At 39.6% G+C, this 22915-nt stretch overlaps 1 protein-coding gene across 12 annotated transcripts in view; it reads left to right on the top strand.

Annotated features, from left to right (window-relative positions):
- FTO (FTO alpha-ketoglutarate dependent dioxygenase) overlaps positions 1–22915 on the top strand; it is a 391784-nt gene that overhangs the window by 80458 nt on the left and 288411 nt on the right. For 11 of the 12 annotated variants that reach the window (XM_075940298.2, XM_075940290.2, XM_075940291.2 and 8 more), the window contains exons 2-3: positions 10746–10823; positions 19270–19927. In XM_075940298.2, coding sequence (XP_075796413.2) covers positions 10746–10823; positions 19270–19927 — 736 coding nt within the window. The remainder of the gene's footprint in view (positions 1–10745; positions 10824–19269; positions 19928–22915) is intronic. The other variant, XM_075940288.2, reaches the window with a different exon arrangement.

Raw genomic sequence — 22915 nt, 5'->3', positions numbered from 1 at the left:
AACAGAGGTTGGTTTGCAGCCCTCGACTTGCAGGATGCCTACTTCCACATCGCTATTCATCCAGCGCACCGACGATTCCTTCGTTTTGTAGTCGGGTGACACGCACTTCCAATATCAAGTATTGCCATTCAGTCTGGCGTCGGCCTCCCAAGTCTTTTCCAAGACTTTATCGGTAGTGTTCGCGCATTTACGATGCAAAGACGTCATCATCTTTCCCTATCTGGACAATTGCCTTATAAAGGGAAGGTCTCGGCGGGACATGACTTGCATGGTCATCCTCGTCAGACGGACCTTCGACTCCCTTGGCCTTATAACCAACTAACAGAAGTCAATGATAGAACGATAGTAGTAGTTACTCACCTTGGTGCAGTAACGATGTTTCTTTGAGATGTCTCTCCATGGGTGCTCCACATCCCGCCCTCCTCCCCTCTCCAGAGCTCTGTCTAGTCTTGTTTCAGGTCGATGAGCGGTGAGAGGAACTGGCGGGAGCCGGACTGCGCATGAGAGAAGGGCATGAATGGCGCGTGATGCCAACCATGCGTGTGCGGTCCAGCCGACTATGGCTATGGAAAATCTCCAACCTGTGGTGCTGGGATGAGCCCAGCACCAACAGTGGAGCACCCACAAGGCACATCTCGAAGAAACATCGTTAATGCACGAAGGACAGTAACTTCTTTCTCCACTGAGGAGGGCTGCCAATCTCCTTCCCATACTGTGTTGTCTAGTGCAGTAGTCTGGGAGCTGACCTTGTCTCTGAAGACAGAGGCAAAAAATGCATTGAGTACTTCAGCTTTTCCCACGTCATCTGTGACTAAGGTACCTCCCTCATTCCTTGACCAACATCTTATTGCAAACTTGCCTGTAGAAACCTTTCTTGTTATTCTTCACATCCCTTGCTATCTGCAATTCCACTTGCTCTTTGGTCTTCCTGATTACACCCCTGCATGCTCAAGCAATATATTCATACTTTTCCCTAGTCATTTGTCCCAAGTTTCCACTTCTTGCATGCCTCCTTTTTGTGTTTAAGTTTGCCAAAGCCAAGCTGGTTGCCTACAATATTTGCTTTTCTTACTGCATGTTGGGATGGTTTGTTCCTGCGCCTTCAATAAGGCTTCTTTAAAATACAGTCAGCACTCCTGGATTCCCTTTCCCTTCATGTTAGCATCCCAGGGAATCCTGTCCATCTGTTCTCTGAGGGAGTCGAAGTCTGCTTTCCTCTCCCTCCTGGCTGGTGTGGGGACGGGGCAGAGGAGTGACCCATGTTATGCCCTTTCCTCTTGCTCCTCAACAAGGAGGTGATAGGGAAGGGAACAGCAAATAGTGTCCTGGTATGAATCTTGGGGGGGCTTCAGCACCATCTTCCCTTCCTGAATAGTGTCCTGTCCCCCCATCTTCCCCAGACTCCCAGTCTTCTGCCCTTACTTCTACACCCCTACACACACACCCTGTTCTGAGCTCCCCTCCTCACATGAATGTTGGGATGAGGAGTCAAGGCTGCTGCATATTCTACCAATTTTCACCCGCCTGTGCAAAGGTTGGGACATAGAGGTTTTGTTTAGCATCCGTTCTCCCCGTGCTAAATGACAACCATCTAGTTTTAAACTTCTGCAGTGTTCTCATGCAGGATAAGCAACATTTGGCCCTTTATGCAGTTTCAAAATGCTTTTTAATTACATGTTTAAGAAGTAAGCTTTACGTTTATACATTCCCATGTTTTGCCCCATAATAATTCATTGCTTAATTGCATAGGAGGCTCTTCTTGCTCCCTGTATGTTTCAGAAATACACAGCATATATGAAAAACATCATCAAAGATTTATGGAAGCTGTTATTTAAAATTAACAGGATGATGAACAATTAAGAATGTGACAATAGGATTAATATTGTACTTTCATTATTGTTGTAACATCTGCCTAAATGCTTTCTTCTGAGATGTAATAGATCTTTACTTTATTCTGCCTGCTTCCAATCATATGTTGAGAATAAGAAGGTGTGTGCTTGGAATGAAAGCAAGGGTTTGATGTGGGGATTTCGGAGTGTGGATTTAAAAAGAACAATGAGAATTCACTTTTATAAATGATGTGGAAGGATGAGCATAACATTCTGTATGTAGCACACCCAGGCAAACAGCCCTTTGCTCTCAGTAAAGGACCAAGGATTAGTTGCCTGTTTTATTGGTACGTACTTGTTCAGTCGGTCCATTGCTACTTCCTCTGCCTACAACACTGTCATTTCTATAGTCAATGTTTGCAAGAGCCTTTTGCTGCTGCTAGTGCTCCTGGAGTAAATCACCTTCTTTTATCTAGTCTGAAATTAGTGCACCTAAGAGAGGATGGGTGGATGTCTACTCTTACTCCCTTTGTCCTTATTCCTTTGTCATTTTCTGTGCAGGACCAACAAGAATTTTTTGTGAGAGTCAATGGGTTTTCTGTCTCCTCCTCCCTCTACTTGTGTTGTTGGATGTAGCAACACTGGTGTATTCTCCAATTTAAGACCAAAAGTGACTATTACTCATCTCCCTGTCTCTCAAAAGTCACCTACACGTCAAAGAGAGAAAAGTCTAAACTGTTTCCTGAATTATTTGTATGACAGTGATCTCTCAGTGCAAGGGTGCTGCTCTGTGGATATCCTCGCTCAGAGAACAATGAAAAGGGCATTGGTGAAAGGGCAGTCACTTTCTCATTCATGCTTTCTCAGAACCTTAGTTTATTTAAACGTCATTTCCTATACTTTCAAAAAGTTGTATGGGATTTTGACTATGTGACTCATTAAGGTCAAGGATTTGTGCATCACTATAAATCAACAGTTCTTAACATGTAGAAGGAGTAGTTACTTGTAGGCTATATTTTGGAAATGTCTGACTGACTTATTACATGTGTATGTGGTCTTGCTTCATGTCCAGAGAGATTACTTGATGTAATGTTGGTTATTGTTTTTTTGCTAGCAACGTACAGCATATGTGAGCAATGCATGGCAGGAGAAGGCTCAGGGTATCTTTAACTCACACACCAAATTTTTGGATTATCATTGTTGGCTTTTTGGGAAATTGATCACTTTTTTGAATTAGTTTGGATCACTCAGTTTGATCAGATTTATCCTGTTTTAAGCAGTTCCTACCCGTTTCTGTGCTTGTATGCCATCCTCTTGTAATTGTTAAGAAATGTTATAGCTGTTGTTTCTAAAAGGACAAAGAAACAATTTAATGTCAATTATTTGTAATAGCCAAGTTTATCACTCTATTATGTAACTTATTCCAAAAGTAGAGATATCTGTTGTACTTAGCACTTATACAAGAGGATGATAGCTCCTTTAAAATTACTGTGACTATTTGTGAGAGAAAAATATCTCTTCAATGAATGATACGTATCACATTGCAAAATTTAACTTGTGCTTCTTTCATTTCTAAAAATATTTTAAAAAGATAGAAACTCTTATAACAGCACATGTGTAAATATGAATCTACACTACAGTTTTATACCAAAGTCTTGGTCTGTAAATTGGAGGTACTTTATAATCCTTTCCTGTATGGTGGTGTTACATAGGTGGGGAATTTTTATTTGAAAGGCTAGGCTCCACTTAGTTTTCACAGTACATACACTGAATAGGATACTTTTGCATTGTGTGGTTTTACAAGTAACAGAAAAGGAAATACATTTGGAAATGGTTTTGGTGCCCTGTATGATGATCCATCAGATAATTTTTGTACAGACATGATGACTGGCTGGAAAATGTCACTAAGGCTGTCTACACAACAGCGTTATTTCTGAATAGTTGCCATTATTTCGAAATAGCATAGTCTGCGTCTACACAGCAAACAATAATTTCAACATAATATTGAAATTATGTCGAGCTGGAGGACTTCTTACTTCAACTCCTGTAACCCTTTTGCGAGGAGTAAGGGAAGTCAGAGAAAGAATGCTCTAATTCAGACTTCCTGCTGTGTAAACAGCACCAAAAGCCAAAATAAAAGCTATTTCAACTTAAGCTACGTAATTGATGTAGCTCAAATTGTGTATCTTATTTTGGCTTTAGCCCTGCTTTGTAGATGTGCCCTAAGTGTTGTTCTCCCTTGAACTGCTTAATTGGTAAACAGTTAACCAGGTATATTCTTTTTCCGAATACAAATTCAGGAAGCATACTTTTGCTGTACCATCATTACGTTTCCTGATTGTGTAACAGATAGGGCATTACTTTGTACCTGTTACTATTCCTGCTGTCAGCAAATACATGTGTAGATATGAAGAAGGGTTCCACATCTCATCATGTAATTTATTGTATGCTAGCAGTCACTAAGAATACTCTCACATGCTTAATGCCAGTTAATTGCAAATGTTACAGTTGGGTTTAGAATGCAGATGTTCCTGGCTTCCAGTCCTGTACTCAGCCCCACACCTTACATAATGTCTCTTAACAGTCATAGAAATCCATGAAATAATGTATTTACACAGCGATCCACTCCTGTCTCAGAAAACAGAGGACTGGGGTGTATAGATTTCAAGGCCACTGCAAGTGGTGATGATGGGGCAGCTAAGCAAGACATAAATACCACATATCAACAGTCTCAGTATAAAAACTAACTTCAAATACAATCTTTGTTTATTCTAATCAGCTATCACTATTCTGTTTCTAAAGTCTTATTAATTATAAATAACTTTAAAATATAGAATCAGATGTGGAAAAAATGCCTCTGTAAGATACCTAGTAATAGTTATATTTTAAAAGATCTTTACACATTTACTGCACCTGTTAAGGTTACTGTAAATAAAACACTTATGTAACAGTCTTTATACTTAGTCTACAACCAGCTCCTGTAGCTGGGTCTTTGATTTTTCTCTTTTTTATATTTTGGAGAAATTTGCAAGTAGCTTGATGTATTTGACATCTGTGTGACAGCTTCTTGTGTCTGAGAAGAGCAGTGTGTTATATCACCCAGCTGTGTGTATTTGTCTGTACATCAAGTTGAGGAGCAGCACTTAGCCAGATCTGACAATCAAATGTGAGCTAGTACTACCTACACTCCAGAGTGCATTTTAATGTGGTATGCTTTTGCCAAGAGCTTGGCATTTGACAAAAATATTGTCAGAGGTGTTTCTCTTCCTCTGTCTGCTAGCACTGTGTTTTGAATTTTAGTTTAATGTGCTTTTATTCTACAAACAAGTAAAGAATTATGTTTGTTTCAGAATTAGCAAAGGCATCTTAATGTTTTCAATGTAATAAATGCTAAGTTGAAAGACAATGTCTTTTTTTTAAAAAAAACATAAAGGAATTACTGTTTGGGAAAATGCAGCACGCTAACATGTCTGCCAATTTAATCTAAAGTTACATTCTGCTTGTAAAGTGTGCCCAAAGAAAACTTATTCACTGAGAAATCAGAATACATTTCTAGTTTGAAAATTTTAGTGCTGTTCTTGTCAATCTGTTTAGGTTCAGTGAAAGTCTTTTAGGTAAATTGTAATGTTATTAGTCTGTGCTACCTGCTCTTGGTTTTGACTCACTGGCTGCCCTGATAGTTGTAATGCTTCAGTCTTCCTCTCCATAGATGAAGTGTACACTTTATTTGCCTTAAGATATAACCTCAGGACAATAGTAATGAAAATTTATATTTTGTTTTTATGCCATAGTATTGTGGTTGTGTTCTTAATAGTTTAGTTTGTTTTGTCTCTGTTTCTGTTTCATTATGAGCTCAGAGATTGGTCCGTGTAATATTTTCATTCTTTTCAGGATGTACAGTAGGGTGGGGATGTGATCTGTTTAATTCTGGACACACTGACCAGAATCAATGGGATGAGATTATAAAAAGGGAAATTTAGTGAACATAAAAGCCTTGTAGCCTTTGAAATATTCTAAGCAGGAACTGGTAAAAGCCTAATTAAATCCCACTTGCAGTTAGACTAGAGAGAGCACCAAAGAGTGTAGGACATAAGAACATAAGAATGGCCATACTGGGTCAGACCAAAGGTCCATCTAGCCCAGTACCCTGTCTGCCTACAGTGGCTAATGCCAGGTGTCCCAGAGGGAGTGAATTGAACAGGATGATAGAGCGATCTCTCTCCTGCCATCCAATTCTACCTTCTGACAAACAGAGACTAGGGACACTATTCCTTACCCATACTGGCTAATACCAGGGCTTGACAAACCGCGGCGAGAGCTACTCGCCAGTCCCACCGTGCATGTGACAGACATGCGCAGCGCCGGTGAATGGGGTGTATGGAGCGACCATCTGAAATCTACTCTCCATGGGCAAGTAGAATTAGCGGTTTGTTGAACCCTGCTAATAGCCATTAATGGACTTAACCTCCATGAATTTTCTAGTTCTCTTTTAAACCCTGTTATAGTCCTACCCTTCACAACCTCCTCAGGCAAGGAGTTCCATGATTGACTATGCACTGTGTGAAGAAGAACTTCCTTTTATTTGTTTTAAACCTGCTGCCCATTAGTTTCATTTGGTGGCCCCTAGTTCTTCTTATAACTTTTCCTTATTCACTTTCTCTACACCACTCATGATTTTATATACCTCTATCATATCCCCCCTTAGTCTCCTCTTTTCCAGTCTCTTTAATCTCCTAATCATTCAAACTCCTAATCATTTTAGTTGCTCTTCTCTAAACCTTTTCTAATGCCAGTATATCTTTTTTGAGATGAGAAGACCACATCTGTACGCAGTATTCAAGATGGATTTATTATATAAGGGCAATAAGATATTCTCCATCTATTCTCTATCCCTTTTTTGATTCCTAACATCCTGTTTGTTTGTTTTTTTACTTCGGTTGCACATGTGTAGACGTCTTCAGAGAACTATCCACAATGATTCCAAGATCTCTTTCCTGATTAGTTGTAGCTAAATTAGCAGCCCCATCATATTATATGTATAGTTAGGGTTATTTTTTCCAATGTGCATTACTTTACATTTATCCATATTAAATTTCATTTGCCATTTTTATGCCTAGTCACTTAGTTTGGTGAGATCTTTTTGAAGTGCTTCACAGTCTGCTTTGGTCTTAACTACCTTGAACAGTTTAGTGTCCTCTGCAAACTTTGCCACCTCACTGTTTACCCCTTTCTCCAGATCATTTATGAATAAGTTAAATAGGATTGGTCCGAGGACTGACCTTAGGGGAACACCACTAGCTACCCCTCTCCATTATGAGCATTTACCATTTATTCCTACCCTTTGTTTCCTGTCTTTTAACTAGTTCTCAGTCCATGAAAGGGTATTCCCTCTTATCCTATGACAATTTAATTTACGTAAGAGCCTGTGGTGAGGGACCTTGTCAAAGGCTTTCTGGAAATCTAAGTACACTATAACTACTGGATCCTCCTTGTCCACATGTTTGTTGACCCCTTCAAAGAACTCTACTAGATTAGTAAGACATGATTTCCCTTTACAGAAACAATGTTGACTTTTTCCCAACAAGTTATGTCCTTCTATGTGTCTGACAATTTTATTCTTTACTATTGATTCAACTAATTTGCCCGGTACTGACGTTAGACTTACCGGTCTGTAATTGCCGGGATTGCCTCAAGAGGCCTTTTTAAATATTGGCGTTACATTAGCTATCTTTTAGTTATTGGGTTCAGAAGCTGATTTAAAGGATAGGTTACAAACCGTAGTTAATAGTTCCGCAATTTCACATTTGAGTTCTTCCAGAACTTTGGTTGAATGCCATCTGGTCCCAGTGACTTGTTACTATTAAGTTTACCAATTAATTTCAAAACCTCCTCTAATGACACTTCAGTCTGTGACAAGTCCTCAGATTTGTCACCTACAAAGGACAGGTCAGGTTTGGGAATCTCCCTAACAGCCTCAGCCGAGAAGACTGAAGCAAAGAATTAATTCAGTTTCTCCGCAATGACTTATCATCTTTAAGCGTTCCTTTTGTATCTCGATTGTCCAGGGGCCCCACTGGTTGTTTAGCAGGCTTCCTGCTTCTTATATACTAAAAAATATTTTGTTATTACCTTTTGAGTTTTTGGCTAGCTGTTCTTCAAACTCCTTTCTGGCTTTTCTTATTACATTTTTACACTTAATTTGGCAGTGTTTATGCTCCTTTCTATTTACCTCACTAGGATTTGACTTCTACTTTTTAAAAGATGTCTTTTTATCTCTCACTGCTTCTTTTACATGGTTGTTAAGCCATGGTGACTCTTTTTTAGCTCTTCTACTATGTTTTTTAATTTGGGGTATACATTTAAATTGGGCCTCTATTATGGTGTCTTTGAAAAGTGTCCATGTAGCTTGCAGGTATTTTACTTTAGTCACTGTACCTTTTAATTTCTCTTTTAACTAGCCTCCTCATTTTTGCATAGTTCCCCTTTTTGAAATTAAATGCCACAGTGTTGGGCTGCTGGGATGTTCTTCCCATCACAGGAATATTAAATGTTGTTATATTATGGTCACTATTTCCAAGTGGTCCTATGATAAGTTACTGCTTGGACCAGATCCTGCGCGCCAATCAGGACTAAATCGAGAATTGCCTCTCCCCTTGTGGGGAGCACCTCGTCCTGAGGTGATGTGTACTCGGTCAGTATGGGGATAATTGAAACCCCCATTATTATTGAGTTCTTTATTTTGATAGCCTCTCTCATCTTCCTTAGCATTTCATAGTCACTATTACTGTCCTGGTCAGGTGGTCGATAATAGATCCCTACTGTTATATTCTTATTAGAGCAGGGAATTACTAGCCATAGCAATTCTATGGAACATGTTGATTCATTTAAGATTTTTGTTTCATTAGATTCTAAATTTTCTTTCACATATAGTGCCACTCCCTCACCCTCAGGACCTGTTCTGTCCTTCTGATATATTTTTTACCCCGGAATGATTGTGTCCCATTGATTGTCCTCACTCCACCATGATTCTGTGATGCCAATTATATCAGTATCCTCCTTTAACACGAGGCACTCTAGTTCACCCATGTTATATTTTAGACTTCTAGCATTTGTGTACAAGCACTTTAAAAACTTGTCACTGTTTATTTGTCTGCCATTTTCTAATGTGTCCGATTTTTTTTATGTGAATGTTTTTCGTCTGATCTGGACCATACTTTATCCTCTTCTATCCTCTCCTCCTGACTAAAACCTAGAGAATCTCTATCAATAGGCTCTCCTCTAAGAGAGGTCTCTGTCTGATCCACGTGCTCCTCTGCACCAATCGGTTTTCCCCCATCTCTTAGTTTAAAAACTGCTCTGCGACCTTTTTAATGTTAAATAATACATTAATAACCTTTTAGTGACTGAGGAATGGAGTAGGAGAACTGAGAAAGCCTAACTACTATTTTTTTTTAAAGTATGATTTGAGCCAATTGATTTGTTTCACAGATTTAACATTGTTATAAAATGTATTACATTTCTGCATTTGATTCACATGTGCTTTTTTTTTTTGTACAGCATGAACATTCTAATATGTTAAAATACTTAAATATTTCTCATAGTAGTGTTTATAGGGTGGAAAATATTTAAGGAAGAAATACATTAAGGAAGAAATACAATATTTAAGGAAGCTCCTTGTATTCAAATGTTAATGCTGGCTTTTAGCCCCTTATAGCATTTCTAGCTGCTGCTAGTGTAATCATTTTTATTAGTTATTTGTTAACAACCTAGTGGCTTCTCAGCACTGAACAAGATACAGTCCTTGCAAGGTAAAAGAGACCCACATATGAGAAGCATTAGGAGAGGCAAAGGAAATATTGTCCAGGAATGTTGAGCAGAATTTTACACTTTCTCAACATTCTCCTCTTATATCAGGTTCAGCAGAGATGGAATTTGACTGATGTGAGAGTATGTGCATGGTCCTGTCACAATTATCGCTTCAGAAACTCTATGGCCAGTGCCAAATGCTCTCTTTCATGGTCTGAAGTGTTAATGCCATAATAAACACACATAGTGTCAGCTATCTATTTTAATAAGACAAACATGAAGGAAACTTACAGGTTACAAGTCTGCTTTTCTTAATCATTTTCTTAAATAATAGGAATATTAAGCGGATTACAACCAAAATATTCTCATTTTATTTAGAAAAGCTGATAGTTCTCTCAAATTAAATGTCCCAGACACCAAGAGAAAAAAACTTAAAAAAAAAAAAAAAAAAAAAAAAAAAAGAGGAGAGAAGAAAAGGAGAGCTCCCCCATTCTATAGTCGGTGGGGAGGAGTGATGGGTGATTATTAGCTTCAGATCAGAGTTATGGCTATTTATTTGGAAAGGCAGATTTCCTGAGCCAGATGAAGTCAAGTTGGAAGATTGGATTGGAAATGCTGTAAAGAGGATGAAGTTTCCTAGTCTTTTCTATATTAGATACCGATGCTAAAACAAAATTCAGGCTTGTTTAGAGTTTACCACAGCCTGAGCTACACTAGGCTTTACACTCATGAAACATATTCAAAGTGGAAAATAAAAGCAAATAAGTAAACAAAACCAAGCATTTAAAGCATGCAAAATTCTGCAGAACCTCAAATTATGAATGTATTTTTTAGGGTAGTTAAGGAAGGTTCTCCTAAGGAAAAACTAAGTGCAGTATTTAATCCTCTGAAACTTCTGAAGTAAAATTGGGGAAACTCGATTAAGTGGGCATAACTCAAGATGAGGTTTTATCTACCTCAACATGTTTATTTAAGATGCATTTTTTATTGTGGCTAGTGAAACAATACTAACTTTTTACACTTTCTCTGCTCCTGTTTATACAACTAGTTTACTATTTGTTACTTGTTTTTGACTAATTTCATGTCATGCTTTTTTTAAAAATAAAACAGAAACGAAAGCTTCTTGAAGAACTTGGAGAGACTTGGCTTCCATATCTGACACCTAAAGATGCTGAATTTCACCAAGTGGTATTGTACCTTATTTTTAACCTATGTTTAGTAAACTTTATTTGGCATTTTTATCAAACAGCAATGGAGTTTTGCCATTGCCTTCAACAAGCCCATTAATTTATCTCTTGATCTTTAGTTCATACCTGTAAATGGTAGCTCTAAAAGTCTCCTTTTTAATCTTTATATGAAGTAAAAGTTCACATAATAATACAAAAATATAAAGTTTATTTCTTGTAACTTGTGGTCAAGTGACTTATATATGATTTTGATTTGCAATATCTCATGCTTAACTGGAGTGAAAAAGAGCACAGGAGTCACTTCTTTCAGAAGTCTTCATGACTTAAATCATCTGGAGAACATGTTCTATAGACTGGATTTGGAAGAGATTAAGAGTCTTTAAAATGAGATTTAGAATATATGGCTTAATTATGCTTAAATTTATAATTCTAGTCACAAACAATACACAATGCTTTAAGACTGGGCATAGAAACTGAACTACAAAAGCCAGAATGTATGCCTCAAAGGAAATTTAAGGAAAGCTAAAACATGCCCAATAGTCACATAACTAAACCAAATTAGTATACAGCGGCATATCATTAAAAAACTAGAAGAATACTGCTACGAGTATCTTGGACTTTTCTCAGGTCAAATAGAAAACATGTGCAAAGAATTGTAAGCCCAGTCAAATGAGGTTGGAACATATTCAGTAAGATGAAAGACACGAAAAGGAATCTCTTACTTAGTCTGAACAACTATAGCAAGGGTTCCTACATTACAGCCATGTCAACTTTCTTGTATTGACGTATGGCTCAAAGATGATGCATTTAGTAGCAAAAACAGCCTTGTGCTGAAGGAAGGGAGGATTGGTTTTATTTGTTTGGTGGTGGTGGTGGTGGTGTGCGCTTTTGTTTGTTTGTTTGTTTTTTGGTGGGAGCTCAGGGCCATGAAGAATTTTAAGATAGCAGCATTGCACTTTGCAGAGAGGAAGGATGGTCTGTGTTCAACTTTTGACTCAGTTTCAGTTTTCTTTTGTGATCTTGGGTAAGTCACTTGATCTTTCTGAGTCATATATCCCATCTGTAGAAAAGAGTTGGTTTAATATTTCCTTTTTGCTCTCCTTCAGTCTCTTTTTATAGATTTGTGCAGTGCCTAGCACAATGTGATAGAGGTCTTGCTGGAGCATTTACTGTAATACAAATAATAACTAATAGTAAAAAAATACATGGGCAAACTTCCTACCAAGAAAAGCACTGTCACAGAGTGTTTTTTGTCAGAAGTGTGAGCGTCCTTCTCTCAAAACATATCAAAACAGCAAAAAAGATCCTTTCCGGGATCTCAGCATCTGAGAAGAATACCAGAAAAAATCATAGTAATTAATCAGAGGACTTGCTGAATGTCTTTAATGAAACACAATATCTCATGATGTAAAATATATGAGTCAACTTGCTTATCAAAGTACCTTCTCACTGGTTTATAGCTCAAGTCAGATACTCGAGTGATGGGGTCATCCTGTTTCTTGAAAACAAGTTGTGTGTTAGACTTCACAACGTGGCTAATATTAAAATACCATTTATGTAATGAACATTCCATGCTTGATTTTTTATATGTACATGTTTATTCCTGAAGTTACACAAGTACTTTTATCAGCATCAATACTGAGCTGACCTTTAACATCTGCTGTCAGAGTTACGGCATACAGGATATGATTATTTTCAACCAACCTGGCATTCACTATGAATTCAGTGTTTACCCTGTTTTGTGATCCCTTAATGCTTTCCTTGTGTAGGACATAGCATGACAGCTGGTTGGAGATTTAAAAAATACTAAACAATATTTTGAGATATGTTTGAAACGTGTTTCCACATCCTGTTTTCTTCTGAAAAACCAATACATGCTTTTTAGGGTGGAAGACCAAAGATACCACGTCAGAAGTATTGATAATATAGTTTTTAAGCATGTGATCTTTGCGCACAAGCCAAAGATAATGTGCTTCTGATTTGGCTGGCATTAAAATATGGAAGATATTACCTCCATGTTTTAACAGGAGAGAAAGATTATTGTGTTTGAATAATCTCTGCAACTTCCTCTCAGACTTCTAATTGATTTGCAGTATCTTGTTAATTCCCTCCTCTCTTTGTATTATTTCTTTGCTTGAAATGTTACTCGGGTGATTAATGTGAGAATTCGAATAGATTGTTACTTTTTTGAAGACTGTATTAAAATACAGAACACCTTCCTAAATTTGTCATAATAAATACATATTATTTGGCTATTGATTAATATAAAAGCCTAATATAGGCTTTCCTTATGCTAAACTAGTGCAAAGAAATCCAGCAGTGATGTGTAGGGATGCTAGATACTTTCCCAAAAAATCCTGAACATGGCAGGGAAAACAATTGGTATTTTCTGTTTTTTTTGTTTTTTGTTTTTTTTTTACCGGACAGGGGCCACAAATAATGGGCCATTTGGGCGAAAACCGGACACCTGGCAACCCTAATGATGTGACACAAGTAAAGGCGTTAATTTATTCCCTAAGCATTGCTTATATGCAGAGCCATATATACCTCTGCATAATTGGATCATATTCTGTAGCCAAAAACTAAATACTGCAATAAGCACTCCTAGATCTATAGTGGTGTTAAAATATTTTATCTGCATTAAATAGCCTTAATTCCCATCTTCATGCAATCCCTCTCCCCACGCCCACGCACAGACACACACACACTAATATGTCTGATTTGAACATATTCAGTTATATGAAACTTCTCTATTTTTTTTTTTAATTATTATTAATGATGTTTTTCACTGTATTCTTCAGGTGGGTCATGGGGCTCAGCAGTCGTGCTATAGTTCAGAGCCTCCTTCCCCACTTGTGTCAAGAGAGATGGTCCTCTCAGATCCTTGGGGCTAGGCTGCTGCTCTATTCTCTAAGCAGCTGAGCTCAACTCAGCTTACTAGACCAGACATCTGGTGCTCTAGTTCCAATACCTCAACTCCTTCTTGCCTGCTTTGTGGAATTGTGCAAAGACCATGTTTTGTAATCCAATTAATTTATCTTTGTGGGAAAAGCTAGGGAGAAAGCAGCACTTGCAGGGAGGTCCCAGTAGGACAGTTAAACTGAAAACAAAATGCTGGATGATTGGGTGCAGCAATCTGGCAAATTGCATACTTGGAATCTTTGATATCACCAAATGTGCAACTGCAGAATCACAGTGTTCCTGGAGCTCAGATTGTGATCAGTGGGGAAGATGATACCTCTTAAAGATGTGCCAGGCTCTCTGCAGACTCAAGAAGAAAGCATTTTTTAAAATCAAAGATGAGTTTCCTAGAGCAGTGACGCACAACCTGTTTTCAACCACAACCTCCACATTTTATTGTACTTGTGTCACAACCCCCAAAGTAATTTAAGCAGCATGGCGCAGTCCTTAGATCTGGGCAGCTGGGGCTTATGCCCACCGCTATCGTGACCCCCCCAGGAAGACATCTGCAGCCCCTTTGGGGGTCACGACCCAGAGGTTGCGTACCACTGTCCTAGAGCACAGTTCTGTTGCTGGAAAACAGTGGAATAACTGGGGCCATGCTTATAGATACTAAGGATGTTAAAATATGTTTATTTTATGAATGTGTAACCACTGAAATTTTCAGTGGTTACATATTTACACCCAGGGAGGAGGAGAGGCGGCTTCGTGGGACCCAGTATGTGCAGGGGGCTGGCTCATCAGATAACCGTTTAAACATATAGGCTACGTCTACACTGGCCCCTCTTCCGGAAGGGGCATGTAAATTTCACGAGTCGTCGTAGGGAAATCCGCGGGGGATTTAAATATCCCCCGCGGCATTTAAATAAAAATGTCCGCCGCTTTTTTCCGGCTTTTAAAAAAGCCGGAAAAGAGCGTCTACACTGGCCCCGATCCTCCGGAAAAAGTGCCCTTATTCTTACTTCAAAGAGCCTCCGGAAAAGGGCACTTTTTCTGGAGGATCGGGGCCAGTCTAGACGCTCTTTTCCGGCTTTTTTAAAAGCCGGAAAAAAGCGGCGGACATTTTTATTTAAATGCCGCGGGGGATATTTAAATCCCCCGCGGATTTCCCTACGACGACTCGTGAAATTTACATGCCCCTTCCGGAAGAGGGGCCAGTGTAGACGTAGCCATACACTATCACATCCCTAATAGATATTTGCCAACATTTTCAAACTTTGGTATCTAAAGTTAGGCACTTAAATGGTCTCATTGTCAGTGTTGCTGAGCACTCTGCTGTTCCCACTGAAATCAGATCTGAAAAATGCCTCCTTGGGAATTGTGGATAGTTTTGTAAATCTTTTGGCATACAATATATTAAGTTTAACAATTACCACCCAATAGTGTCATGGTTTATTAATCAGTTAGATTGCAACTTCATTATTACCACTAATATATCATTCTAAAATAGCATCCTTTCTCTTTCACCTCTTTCATATCACATGATTTTGAAAATCTACATGTAATAGCAAGTTTAACAATTTGTACTCTGGTCATTTGAAGAAGTGGGATTTCCCCATGAAAGCTCATGACACCATCTATATGTTCTGGTTGTCTTTAAGGTGCTACTAGACTATTTGGTTTTTTTTTAAAGTTTTTCCTGTTACAGACTAACTTGGCTCCTCTGAAGCATTTAAACTTGGACAAACAGAAGTTAAAAATATAGTTAGGTAGATTATGATTTATACTTTTTGATGGTTAAGTGATAGAAAGGTAGTTGTGATTGTTGTTGGTTCATACAGGAGATAAATGCTCTTTCATTGGGTGAGCAGGAATTCAGCCTAAAAAGAGATGGTTTGTATCTTCTGGAGCAAAGATTGTAATAGTATGCAAGATCCAGTTGCTTGATGGTGGCAGGGACCAGTGAATGCAGTGTTAAGTAAACTGGCAACTCTGTCCAAGAGTGAAAAGGGTTAAATTATCAGAATGAAAAACATCAAGGCCTGGAGGTAGGAAGTCTGTAACTAATCTAATTAAGACCATAATTTGGAGCAGAATGTAAAGTAAATGCGAAGAGAAAGAGAAACACTGAACACACACATGCAAATATGAACAACCAACAGCCTTTAAGTCATTTCTCAGTATTTAAAACTTTCAGTTTGTACATGCAAAAAAGAAGGATGTTGATCAAAATCTCTACCAGATTTTCCCAATAGATATGTTCACTCAAAGAGCTCTAGTTTATCAACTGAAGGGCTTTGGAACAGGTGAGGAACATCAACAAAAATCATAATCTCAAAACAAAAAACACCAATGTTGCTGAAGTACTTTTGTTCATTCCGTAGGCCTTAAATACTTGACAATCACTTCTCTTTAGGAAAGCAAGATGAATCTCAGATCTCCATTAGGGATGTTAAAATGTGTTTGTTTAGGTAAACATGTAACTGCTAAAAATTTCAGCAGTTACACGTTTACATGCGGGGAGGCAGGTAGGAGCTGGGTCCCACAGAACTTCCTGCCTCCCCATACCTGGCTGCTGGTTCAGGTATACACAGCCTTCCCCTCCTACTGCCTCTGTGCTAGAGGCAGCAGCATGGGGAGGAGAGCAGGCGGTTCCGTGGGAGCTGGTATGCATGGGGAGCTGGCTTAAAAGCAAACTCTCAGTGTGTACCAACTTCTGCTCCCCCCCCCCCATTCCTACCCCATGTGGCCTCTGACACAGATTCATCAGTTAATGTTGTACATGGGTACACATTCACATCCCTAATCTACGTTCTGTTTCCAGGGAAACAGAATCCGCTGATGAATTTTACCGTATTCTTTCCTTTTTATTTATATGGCTGTCATGTGATTTAGTTTCTGAGAGGAACATTTTTAAGTATTGTATAGGCCAGCCATACTAAGACTGTATTTTTCTGCATTCCTTTTTGCAACTACAGGCAGTCCCCGGGTTACGTACAAGATAGGGACTGTAGGTTTGTTCTTAAGTTGAATTTGTATGTAAGTCGGAACTGGTACATATTGTAGGGGAAACTCTAGCCAGACATTTCTTCAGAGCTCAGTTTTATTTTCCCACACCTCACTTCCCTCAGTCCTTTATTTTCAAGCTGAGGTGTCTGCTGAGAAAAGCCGCTCTGCGTCTCCCTGGTCTGCTGGGGGAGGGGCGCTAGCTTCGCGTCTCCCTGGTCTGCTGGAGGGAAGCAGCTAGTGCGGGGTTGCCTCACCCCGTTTTTAAGTAGGGATCCGATGTAAGTCGGATCCATGTAACCCGGGGACTGCCTGTAGCTGTTTTCTGGGTTAGTCTCTCCATTGTTGATATATCTCAGAGAGGGACTACAACACTTGGGCTTTGGTTTCATTTTGTTCAACAGAATAAATGTAAAGATAATAGTCTGACACTTGCTGAATTGGGGGGTGTGACGGGGTGAAGCAAGCGGACCCGCAAGCGGACGACGGCGGAGAGCCGCCGGGCTTAACTCCAGCTGCGTTGCCGGGCACGGGAGACGGGGCAGTAATGCGTCATCAAGACATGCCGGGGAAAGCGCGACGGGTAGGAGTCGGGCGGGGCACCCGGAAGGGGAGGAGGGAGCGCAGAGCGGCGTGGGGTATCTAAGGGCGCCAGAGGGCGGAAGCAAGGGGGGAGCCGGAGAGGTAACCGGGGTCGAAACGGAGGGAGACGTGGCGGAGAAGGGCTGGCTGCCCGACCCCCACTGAGGGCTACGGGCGGAGGGTAAGAGCCCAACAGCGGGGTGGTGTCGGCCCGGGGAAGGGTTGCGGAGCCTGAGAGCAAGTGCGTTTAGGGGGCACCCCCTGCTTGCTACCATCGGGAGCAGAGCTCCCGGTGTTAGGGCCCTGGACTGGGGTCCGGAGAGAGGGCGGGCCCGGACCCCCACCCCGCCCTTGGAGGGCGATAATCGCGTGGCTAGCGTCACAAGCGCTGGTGTAGAAGCGAGTCTGTGACAAGGGGGGTCACAAATTTTTTCACAGTGTGGATCAAAATCTTGTAGTCCAACTCCCATCCTGTTTGCAATCATTTAACTTTCAGTTACAACTGCAGCAGAGTCAAGGACCATTTTATTTTTCTCTCAGGGATTTAGAAAGGGATAAGTAGATATGGAAGAGATATTATTTTATTATGATGTCAGCTGTGCATATTTGTATTTTTTTTTCTTGGAGAAGGACAAGCAGCCTATTATGTGTTGTACAAATTAAATAATACAAGGCTGCTCCTAGCTTGAGATGGATACTTCTTCATATTTTTGCAACTCTAAATAAAATAGTGTTCCTTTAAGATCAACCATGTACTTACTCTTGTTTAAATGTTAAATAAGGGAACATTTAAAATGTAAGTAGATTGATTAAAAAACAGATGGTGGTACAGCTCTATTATATTCCAATGGTCGGGCCTATTAATAGTGCATTGAATTGGTAACCTTCAAGTTTTAATTTAACTGCACTGTGTTCCTTGCTTGTGGTGAAATTGAAATTAATTGGCAGAGTCTTCCTTTCCAAGAATAAAATCAACCAGTAACACCTGTATTCTTTGTTCCTAGATGCATGACTTTACCTTTGGTGGTGTTGCTAGTATTTGATCCATATTGTATGTAACTCTAGAGGCCCTAGCAGTTGCAGTAATGCATGACAAGCAGATCTTGACCGAAAAAATGTGGTAACCTGGAGGAAACCTCTGCATTTCTGTTTTGTTAACCTTCCTATAAAACCAGAAGCGATTAATATAATAAATGGCACAAACATGCACTAACTGAATAGGAAAATGGAGCTGTCAGTTTGACACCTTTCGTAATCTTCTGTCTCTAATAAAAATGTTGCAAAAATTATACAGGAGAGTCATTCTACAAAGCTTTGCTTACATCACTACTAAGAATTGTATCACATGGCTGTAGTCACCTTTTTTTCCTTTCTGCCACATCTTGCCAGAGTTGGTTTCTTTTCTCTACTAAGCAGGAGGTAAGTGTCCTCCTGTCAGTATTGGAACTGATCCTGTTTGCCAGTATTCTGATTACAATGTGGCTTCTTTACCAAATGTAACAAGTAGTCATGAGCAAAGGAGATGATGGCACATGGGCCCAAGCCTCGAGTTTAGAATATGTAGAGCCATAGCTTTAAATCTTATCAGGGTCAGCTCAGCGCAGGGTTTTATGTGTGTATTGGGTCCTGCGAACTGAAGGTTGCTCTGTGCCTCTTTGCTTAGGAACAGGGGTTTGACCTGGTGGTTATTGTCAAAAATTTCCCCTCCCTCTGCTGTTGTGCTTGTGCAGCATTCCACTTCGTTGATGTATTTCAGTGATGCTGTACGTATATGATTTGTAAGGTAGCTTATAATGTGAAAGTACCAAATAAATATAAAATATGTCATCCTTATTGTAACACAATCTAGATTTCCTTAAAGTGAATACATGCTTAGTCTTAAAAATACTTACCTGGTTATTTAAAATATGTTCTGAATCTTACAAAAATGACATATTGCTTATTTCTTTTGTTTTTAGTGGAAGACCAAATATTCCAAACTCCTCCTCAAGAAAGCTGATAACATACCCAAAGAACTTCATCATGTAGTGCAAGAAGCCTTTGTGACCTTGCAAAAACATGATTGTTTTTTCCAAGATCTTGTTAGAATCAAAGGAAAAGATTTTTTTACACCGGTATCTCGTATATTAATTGGAAACCCAGGATACACATACAAATACTTGAACACAAGACTATTTACTGTTCCATGGCCTATGGATGATTTTGAAATAAAATATTGCCATCCTGAACTATTTACTGCTTGTAAAGCATTAATCAAACTGAATGACTACTTGAATATAGAAGCAGTTCAGGCGTTGCAAGAACAAAATTTATTTGAGACCAAAGAAACTGATGATACTGCTGTCACAGATAGAGAACAGGATTTTGCTTTTATTAAGGGTAAGGGATCCCTCTTAGAAGATCAAAGCACTCTTCATACACCAAGGAATTCCTGCACCAGTCTGAAGTACAGAACATCTTATAACTTGACTTTATTAAATTATATGGATCCTCTACAAATGCCATACTTGAAACAAGAGCCTTATTTTGGAATGGGGAATATGGCAGTGAGCTGGCACCATGATGAGAATCTGGTTGAAAGATCAACAGTCGCTGTGTACAATTACAGCTGTGAAGGTGAATAGTGGTGAGGTAGCACAAAATGATTTGGCATTTGATCTAAATGTTTCAATACCCTGAAGCTTTTTTGCATTTTACTATGTGAGCATATACACACACACACATGCAAAAAGTAGCTTCCAAAATTAGGTACTGGAAGTTACCCAGCCTTAATCAGAAGTAAGTGTTTCCACTTGTTTCTGCCTGCTAGTCTAGATTTGCCACTTGTTTCTGAATATATGATAGTAATTAACATTATCTCCTCATGTGTAAGCAGAACTGTCACTTATATCTTTCTTTACCCAGGCAAACTATAACTATATTTACTGCAGCTGGCACCATGTATTACTTGTAAGTTGATTGAAAAGTTGCTATAATTAACTTGCTGATAAAGAGCCAAGAAAACACAATCTGTCAAATCTCTACCCCAGGTTCCCACAGGTGAATATTTCTAGTCTGTAAAATGTTTTATTAGAGTTGACATCACTGTCTTTACTAGAATGATTTGTCAAATATGGACTTGCTGTGCTTCCTGCTGATTTTACTACTGTCCTTTCTTTTGCAAAGAACATACTGGCTTGGCTTTATATATGTTTACAGAGAACTGTATAAATTCTTGCCCAGGCCTGCTGTAGTGTTACATTGTCTTGGAATGCAACAGCACTGTTCTAGTTATGAGGAAGGTTCTCAGCTGATGAAGTTGGCTTTAGCCACCAAAGCTCATGATATTTTTGCTAGTCTCTAAGGGTATGTCTAGACTACACGCCTCTGCCGACGGAGGCATGAAAATTGGCTACCTGACATAGTCGATGAACTGGGGATTTAAATATCCCCGGCTTCATTAAAATAAAAATGGCCACCGTACTATGCCGTCTTAGCTGATTGTCGGCATAGCGCGGCAGTCAAGACGTGGATTGGTCGACAGGGGAAGCCTTTGTTGACCGCTCTTGTAAACCTCGTTTCACGAGGCATAAGGGAGTGGTCGACAAAGGCTTCCCTGTCAACCGATCCGCGTCTTGACTACCGCGATGTGCCGACAATCAGCTGAGCCAGTACAGTGCGGCGGCCATTTTTATTTTAATGAAGCCAGGGATATTTAAATCCCCGCTTCATCGACTGTATTGGGCAGCCTATTTTACATGCCTCTGTCGGCAGAGGCATGTAGTCTAGACACACCCTAAGGTGCCACAGGACTACTCATTTTTAAGAGGAAGGATGTCTTGTTTCATGTCACATTATACAGGCTCTTCTTTTAAAAATCTATTCAAACATAATGTGAATTCTGTAAAAAGTAGAGGTCTGGAGCACTGAAAATAGAATTATCAGTTTTTCATGGTTTAAAATACCTTTTGCTGCTTTGTCCTTTGTAGAAAATAGAAGTGTGTGTGTGTGTATTTAAAGTACGTAATTCTGACTAATGCTAAATATTTTTCAGTATCTAATTTGAGGGCTACCTTTTTAAAAAATGTTTTCCAATCTCTCAGGCACAAATGATAGAATGTAGACATCTAAACTGTAATTTTTAGTTGCATATAATCCACTGTAAGTTCATAATTAGAAACTCTGACACTTTTGAGCTTGGCAATGTAAGAAGACTCACATTGACTTAGTGGGCTTTGCATCAGGACCATAGTGCCTAGGCACCTGGTGGTATTTTTATATGTTTTTTCTCACTTCACATTAAATTGTAAACTATAGCTCATCTTACATTTACGTTGTCATTTGCTTGGGGTTTTTCCCAGCACATTGTACATCCTGCTGATGAGAGTATCCCATTTGCCCATTTTATAAGAAACTTTTTTCTGGGTTGCCTAACAAAGCTGAGTTATTTATGAAACTATTATTCTAAATTTCACCCTATTTGCATATACGATATGGATGGAATATGTATACTGTATCGCGTGGCCAGACTGCAACTCACAGGCCACATGCAGCTTGTTTACAGTTATCAAATGGGGTGAGGGAGTATGAAGCTTCTGACCTGTGGCAAAGTAGTGAGCTAGGGGCTTCTGCCCAGGGAGATAGGGGCTTTTGGGCCTGATCAGGCTCATGGCTTGAGCTGAAGCCCCAAGCCCTAGCAGGTGTTCCCCAGATCTCAAACTTCTGAAGATTGTCATATGCATCTTGCAGGGTGTATTTTGGCCACCTCTGCCAGATAGTTAGCTGTCTTGTAAGTTAACACTTGCTATTAAGATTATATTGGGTTGTTAGAAACAGACGCATTTAAATAAGTGAAGTATAACCATGAGGCAAAGCAGAAGTGTTCATGTACTCTCCTAACACACAAAATACTCTCTACGTTAATGTAAACCAACTTGTGGCCCTTTGAATTCAACCATATTTGAGTTAACCATAAAGGTAAAAGGTCCTGCATTTATTTTGATAGTTAAAAGCTACATCTGATTTCTTATTTTACCCAGTGGTGTCTCTACAGAGTGTAGCACATAGACTAACTAAGATCATTCCATGTTGTCTGGGAAGAAAATTCCAGCTTGAAGCTTTCTGAAGAGGCAGAAGTTCTTATGGATACACATGTCCTGAACTTATCCTGAACATCCCATGTTGATGTTGGTGAAATGACACTTGTGATTCACCAGCACCTGTAGCACCATTGAAAAGTACTCCTTGTGATTTATGTACTCCTTTGCAAGGTGGTTGGGTGCCAAGAGAGGGCTGTGCATTGCTGTCTATTGCTCCACCAAAGTTTGGGGGCCCCATCACAGCAAAACCTTCCACTATGTCCTCCACATTTCCCAATGTTGCTACCCTCCGTAGCATAAGGGTGTTGATTATCATGGCTAATTGGATCACAACAGCCCACACTGTATACTTCCCCACTCCGAACTGATTCCCAGCTGATCGGTAGCAGTCTGGCATTGCAAGCTTCCACAAGGCAATTGCCACTCTCTTCTCTACTGTCAGAGCACGCTTCAGGGTGGGAGAAAGCAATTCACAAACTTCCATTAAAGTAGACTTTTGCATGCAAAAGTTTGGCAGCCACTGCTG

Source organism: Pelodiscus sinensis, chromosome 12 (genome assembly GCF_052426305.1).
Source record: "Pelodiscus sinensis isolate ZL-2025 chromosome 12, ASM5242630v1, whole genome shotgun sequence".
Taxonomy (NCBI): Eukaryota; Metazoa; Chordata; order Testudines; family Trionychidae; genus Pelodiscus; species Pelodiscus sinensis.
This window is presented reverse-complemented; position numbering and strand designations above follow the sequence as displayed.